At 47.3% G+C, this 7311-nt stretch overlaps 1 protein-coding gene across 1 annotated transcript; it reads right to left on the bottom strand.

Moving 5' to 3' along the window:
- Window positions 1–256: 256 nt before the first annotated feature.
- Window positions 257–5376, bottom strand: C1H9orf152 (chromosome 1 C9orf152 homolog). Its single transcript, XM_032903693.1, is given in 3 exon segments — window positions 257–525; window positions 527–899; window positions 5102–5376. Coding segments are annotated over 3 exon segments (702 nt in total). The 5' UTR covers window positions 5301–5376; the 3' UTR covers window positions 257–395.
- Window positions 5377–7311: the final 1935 nt, after the last annotated feature.

The raw sequence follows: 7311 nt of genomic DNA, 5'->3' as shown, positions 1-7311 counted from the left end.
GCGTTGGGGGAGAGGGAGGAGAGCTCCTCTAATCATTGACTCCCAGTCAAGATAACCCACTGGCTAAAGGTCCTGCTTTGCTTCTGGGACCAAGTGTTGTACTGGTCCTAGCCACAGAGGAGCATCTAGGGTTACTAGATTAAAATTGGGTTGGTGGTTAAGAGAGCATTTTCATCCTGACTTGGGTAATCTCTTGAGTTTAGAAGGGAAAAACAAATAACAAAACAAAACAAAACAAAACAAAAAACCCATTAAGAAGCTCATTTCCCATGATTCCAAAATCGAGGCGCTCCAACTGTTGCTCATCGTTCAAGGCTCTGGTTGTGGCTTTGTGTGGTTCCATGATGAGTCAACGGGTGGCCACATGGATGAGATGTCTGGTTGAGTGGAAAGCTTCAGGGTGGGCCGTATAAACCCAGGTTCCGGGCAGCTTGGGAGATCCTGGGAGGTTTCCTCTGGGGAAATGGATAGTGAGCTGGTTTTCCAGACCTGTGTAGGTTCTTTGTGGAAGCAAGGTCCTGCACTGGAGCCTGTTACCTGTAGTGGGGCACGGTCCCCCTGACTTTGCCGCTGAGCTACCTCTGAGATTTTGATTTCCTGATGTGTCTTCTGACTGCTTTTCAGAACATCAGTGTCTCCCTCCGGAGACAACCTTGGTTCCGGCTCCACAAGGTATCCCTTGGGGTTGCCTTGGTGACCGGCTTCCAGATGGAAGGTTTGAACCAAGCGATGCAACTCAAGGTATGTGTGCCATGGAGCCCGATGGCAGCTTCTGTCCACTTCCTCCAACATCCCCTCAGCCTCAGAGTCGGTCTCCTCTGGTGACAGTGAGCTCCTTCTCTCCTTGTTAATCCAAACAGTACTGGTCATCAATTCAGCCGGAGCAGGCATGATCCCTTCTAAGAAGAGAAGGCACAGCAGTGTCATCGGGTGTGGGAGGTCTCTGGGTGGCTCCCTTTGAGGAAAACTCATAGCTTTCAGATTAAAGGAAGACCAGACCCTGAAAGCCAAGGGGATCAGATACCCAGAACATTGCATATGTGAACCCACACATGCAAACACACATGACCTGGCATGTGAACTCTCCCCCAATATATAATTCTAACTATTCATAATTCAACTAACATTTACCAAACACTATGTCTAGGGCATTGGTTTTTTGTTGTTTTGTTTTGTTTTTGTTTTTGTTTTTTTTGTTTTTTTTGTTTTTTTGTTTTTTGTGGGTTTTTTTTTTTTTTTTTTTTTTTTTTTTTTTTTTTTTTTTTTTTGGAGCTGGGAACCAAGCTCTACCACTGAGCTAAATCCCCAACCCCTCCAGGGCATTGTTTATTCGAGGTTCCATATATAGCAGTGAGAATACTCACAACCTTATGGATGGGTCCTAATAGAGGAGAAAGGCAGCAAACAAATAAATATATTAAAAATCCAGGTGCTAGCTGGAACACGTGCAGAGAGTGAGAGATTTTTGTCACTCATTTTTGACATGGATGTCGTCGTCCAGGCCCTCTCAGGCTCAGAGATCTTTGTGGAAGAGGAGTGTGGAAGATTATAAGAGTTGGGGGAGACAGATGACTCCAAGGAATCAGCATCCTCCTTGGACACAACAGGGCTGATGCACACATGAACTCACAGAGACTGTGGCAGCGTGCACAGGTTCAAGTCAGACAGGGTCCCAGCATGGAGAGAGGGAGGCAGACATGGGCCCCCACTCCTAACCAAGAAGCTATCTGCAATTGGTACACGCGTGCATAGGAAATCTTAGTCTTGTCCAGTGATGTCTTATTGGGTATATTAACCACACTTCAGGGCAGGCCCCAGGCCCACAGTAGATCGCCAAAACAAAGGAGCTCAGTGGTGGTTATGTAGACTTTTGTCTCATGTTGCTTTGTTTGGGATTTTGTTGTTGTTTGTTTGTTTGTCTTATTGGTCTTTTGCTTATATATTTTTGTTTCCACTTTTATGTTTCTGTGAGGTTTTCTTCTTTTGTGTGTTTTCTTGTTTGTATTTTAAAGAGAGAAAGAAAGAAAAGGCATGGAGTTGAGGGAGGGGAAAAGTTGATCAGAATGTATTGTATGAAAATAAATTTTTCAATAAAAAAACTGAATTCAGTTGCTATCCAGTTTTATTGAAAAAACTAAAGCATAAATGAAGGACAAAAACCTTCAGTGAGGGAACTGGAGATTTGGCTTGGTCGTTAAGAGGCTGCTCTTCCAGAGGACCCGGGTTCCATTCCCAGCACCCACATGTCGGCTCACAACTTTCTGTAATTCCAGTTCCAGGTAACCGACTCCCTCACACAGACTTACAAGCAAAACAACAATGTACATAAAATAAAATACACTTTTTTAAAAAAGTGCTTTGGTTCTAGGAGAGTCTTAGTGTCATTTCTATTAAAAACAAAAAACAAACAATGACCAAATAAAACTTTAGTGAGAGTGTGTGAACTCTGTGTGGGAACAAGTGAGAGTTAGTATTTAAAAATGGCAAGGCCCTGGGTTTGGTCCCCAGCTCCGGAAAAAAAAGAAAAGAAAAATGGCAAGAATTGCCAGGAGGTGATAGCACACACCTTGGATCCAGCACCGGGGAGACAGAAGTAGGCAGATCTCTATGAGCTGGAAGTCAGCCTGGTCTATGGACAGCTAAGTTCCAGGACAGCCAGAGCTACACAAAGAAAACTTGTCACCAAAAACCAAAATCCAAAAGCAAAAACAAAACAAAAAGTTGGCAAGGATCAAGGATATACACACAAAAGGATAGACACACACACACACGTACACACACACGCACACACACATGCACACACACATGCACACACACACTGCCGTGATTTAGATCTTAAATGTCCTAAAAGTTTTTTCCTAAGAGCTTGGTCCCAGGATTAGGATGAGCGTCTTTAGGAGCTTATGGAAGCTTCGCCTACTCAAAGGACATTGGCTCACAGACGTGTGTTATCTAAGGGGGTACTGGGATTCCAGCAACTTGCCCTACTTTTTGTTTCCTGGTCACCAGGAGGAGAGCACCATCTGTCACCAGGAGGAGAGCACCATCTGTCACCACATGCTCCTACACGATGGAAGTGCTGACAAAGATCCAAAACAAGAGATTCAAGTGGCCCTGGAATGACACCCCTGAGAGCATGAGCCAGAATAAACCTTTCCTCTTCTTAAGTTTATTCGTCTGATACTTTGTCTCAACACACAGAGCTGACTAACAGACTCCCCTCTGAATGTTGTCCTTAGCGTATGGGGTTTGTGTCCTAAGCTTCTGATAATGGACAGAGGAGAGAGAGCCCATGGTCACTTTATTGAGATGTTCGCAGTGTCTCTTTCTTCTCTGGACGGGCTTCTAAGCTGAAGATGCAGATGGATGCCTTTTCCTTCTCAAGGGTTTTGTTCCCACTTGGTGGGATATGATAGCTCACTGTATGTAACCTTTTAGAGCATCAGGAATTGTTTACCTACAGAAATCAGAGATCCATGCTGAGCCTGGAATCCCGACCTGGCACTTGTTAGTTCCCTCATTGCATCAAAGTAGACTGGGGCGGGGGGGGGGGTGATGGTACTACAGGAATGATGTCATCAGGAAGCCCCTCTGAGTCCCTGCTTGAAAATTGAGAAGAACAGATGCAGACAGGCCAGTTCTGCACACAGGTACGAGGTCTGCAAACAGGTGCGGCCATTTCAGCACATAGGTGCGGCCAGTTCTGCACACAGGTGCCAGTTGTGCACACAGGTGCAGCCATTTCTGCACACAGGTGTCAGTTCTGCACACAGGTGCAGCCAGTTCTGCACACAGGTGTCAGTTCTGCACACAGATGCAGTATTCTACATGGTCCCAGGTAAGAGTGATGGTCTGTTTTGGTCATACTTTCACTATGCTTTTAGCATAGCAAGCACACTAGTCTTCACAGAGCTCGGATACTCTACAAGAATTGGAGAACAAGAAAAGAGGAGAGGAAAACAGGAATCCTCTCTCATCCTGAGTCTACCAGGAGAGGGCTTTGGAGGCCTGGGGTGGGGGGTGGGGTAGTCCAAGGGTCAGGCAGGTCTTCAGAGCAGGACCTCTTAACTTTTAGTTCTAGTCTATGGTCCATACAGGATAAAGAGAAAGAGAGAACACACACACACACACACACACACACACACACACACACACACACACACACACACACGGAGGTAGGGAGGGAGGGAGGGGGGCTGATGCCCCTAGCCAAATGGTGGAACCTTTTGCTAGGGCCCCGGACTGCAAAGACTTTAGAATAGGGTCTTCCTTCTATCTTCAAGCAAAAGAGAATATTCAAGAACACAGAGAAGTTGTATACTGAAGGAAAAGCTTTTCAAGATTAACTTTATTTTTACCTGTAGAAATGTTTTTGCCTGCATGTACATATGTGCATCTTGTGCACGCCCAGTGCCCGTGGAGGTAAGAAAAAGAGTAGAACTGGAGCGGGAGGGTTGTGAGCCACCCTGTAGGTGCTGGAATGGACCCCAGGTCCTCTGCAAGAGCCACAAATGCTCCTATCCACAACCTCCCATGTTTTTTCTTTCCATCTGCTTTGGTTTGATTTGGTCTGGAGGGGGATGGGGAAGGTAAAGTCAGGCTTTGTCCCAAGCCTGTGTGCATAACCACTCCGTCCTAAGGTGCGGTGCGATACCTACCACTGTAGAATGCAGAACTCTGCCTGCCTGAGCCCTGAGTCCTGGCCCCGCCAGCTACCATCACATTGGGAGTCCCCGTCTTTCTTCTCCAAAACTATTCTCTCTGTTTTGCCTGTGGATCCAGTCAGGACGCTTACCCTCCATCATCCTACTTAGCCTAGCGATGGTGCCAAGCCTGCTCACCTGACCGACCAGTCAAGCCAGATCAGAACTAGGAGAAAATAGGCACAGAGACCAGGAATGGTGGCCGCTAGCCAAACGCCTGGCAGGGGCCTCTGTTCCTTTGATTAAGGGACAGGCTGGGCACAGTCAACCTGATCAAGCTTCCCTGTCTCAGTGCTGACTGGGTCAGCAAACAGCTCTTTTCTTCCTCTCCTTGGCCGTTCAGTCAACTGGTTCCACCCACAGAAGTTCCCTCCTCCCCAGCATTTGCCCAGTCCTACCTTTAGGGAACACCATTAGGTGAGCCTGGGTCCTCTGCTGTCTCCTCAGACCTTCATACTGGGCACGAAGAAATTGGATGTTTATAGGAGGCCCTTGACCTGGCGCCTGAGCTCGGGAACCCTCAGCCATTAAGCTGGTCCCCAGTTCCAAGAACTTGGGTAGGGCAGGGCACGGGCAAGCCAACCCTTTCATCCGCATCCGGGAGAAAAGCAAACACTGAGGGCTGAGGCAGGGGGAAGGGAGGAGAAAAGAAGGGTAGGTGGTAGAGTGAAAGAGAGACTGGGAACCGGGAGAAAAGCAAACGCTGAGGGCTGAGGCAGGGGGAAGGGAGGAGAAAAGAAGGGTAGGTGGTAGAGTGAAAGAGAGAGAGACTGGGAACGGGGAGCAAGGAGAGAAGCTGGCAAGATAAAGGGAGAGAGAAGGAGAAAGAAGAAGGTTGGGGAGAGGAAATCTGAGGAGCAGGAAAGGTTAGTTCTTAGCTATAGAGGAAGATTCGAGGAGGGCCCGAAAAGGGGGGAGCAGAGAGAGAAGGAAAGAATGAAGTGAGAACTGGTTTAGAGCGGAGGAGGAGATGGGGAGGGAGTGGGTTGAAGAGCTGCAGGTAGGAGTCTAGTGAGCGGGTGGCCGCAGAGCTCAGCTGCTGCACTCGTTCTCAGTCCAGGGAGCTTTTATTCCAGCCGGCTTCCTTGAGCGATGGTCAAACTTAGAATGCAGTTCCAAGAGCTACAGTGAGATTCCAGCTTCCTGGCAGAGCCGAGCAGCTCTGAGGAGTGCCAGGTGCCTTGCCTGTTCAGTTCACATATTTTGAACTTGACTTAGCAGGTCATCAAAACCTGCTGGTTTAATGAGCAGCCACGACAAAAAGAAACATCTTCAGCAACTTGAAAAGCTGGGTCTCGATGTGTATAGGATCACCGTAAGGTCTCCATGTGGCTCCCTGCACACCTCCCAGATAAAAACTCTGGCGCAAAGTCTGCTACAGCAAGCAATAGAGTCCAGGGGAGCCCTGGATTCCCGCCAGCCCCACCTCTTTGACATTTGAGCAGCCTTTGCGATCTTGGCTTTTCCAACTAAGCAACAAGTGGGTGTTTATTTTGCCCACAGCTACATGCACCCTCACCCCCTTTATGCCAGCCCTACCATTTCTGCGAATGGCAGACACTGCCTCTTCTTACACTAACCTTGACCTATTCTTGCTCTGCTTGCTCAAGTAAGTCCGATTCTTTCTCCTAAGGCAATACTTAACCGCTGGCCACCTGCCCGGTACTCTTGCAGAGCAATGGGTGGGGAGATGGGGGAGGGTAAATCTTCAATGAGTAGTGAAGGGAGTTCACAGGGGCTGCCATAACAAAGTATCACAAACTGGGTGGGTTTAACAACAGACGGTGTTCTGTTTGTTTCAGAGACTATAAATCCAAGATCAAGTGTGAGCAGAGTCGGTATTTCCAGGGTCTGTGTGGGAGAGTCTGTTCTATAAACCTTGACTAGCTTCTGCTGGCTTGCTTTTGCTACCTGGTGGCCTTGTTTTTATGAAGGAATCGCTTCACCTTTGTCTCGTCATGATCTTCTCATGTACGACTGTTGAAATGTTCCCCTTTTATAAGGATGCCAGTCATTGGAATAGTGCTTAAACTGATAACCTTATCTTAATTTAACTAATTAAACTGGCAGTAAATTTACTTCCAAGTAGGGCACATTATAGGCTCCAGATTTAAGATTGCAGCAAGTGAACTGGGGTTGGGGTGGCATGAGTTAGCTCTTGTTGGGTAGAGCTTTGGGGAAACGGGAAGGAGAGAAGAGACGGGTGGGGGGGCAACAGGGGACTAGTTTTAGATGCTACAGTTGGGGTGTCTTTGATCTTTCTGGCAGCAGGCTGGAGCCAGGTGCTTGGTGGGGAAATCTCACTTGAAAATGCCATTGGTTTTGAAAATGATAATTTATTATTGGAAAAATTTTATTGTTAGGAATATATAGAATCAAGAGGTGATCCTAGATTGATCTCTTCCTCCCTCCCTCCCTTCCTTTTAGAAGTTATATGTACAGATGCACGTGTGTGTGTACACATGTGTGCATGGAAGTCAAAGGTTGATGGCAGAGGTCTTCAACCCTCTCTCCATTGCCTCTGAGACAGTCTCCTGCTGATCTTCAAATACTCCAATTTGGCTAGGCTTGCTGGCCAATGAGTTCCAAGGACCTACAGGTTTTATGC

The sequence above is a fragment of the Rattus rattus genome, chromosome 1 (assembly GCF_011064425.1).
Source record: "Rattus rattus isolate New Zealand chromosome 1, Rrattus_CSIRO_v1, whole genome shotgun sequence".
In the NCBI taxonomy this organism is placed as follows: Eukaryota; Metazoa; Chordata; class Mammalia; order Rodentia; family Muridae; genus Rattus; species Rattus rattus.
The sequence above is the reverse complement of the archived record's forward strand: the minus strand, read 5'-3'. Positions and strand labels throughout refer to the sequence as shown.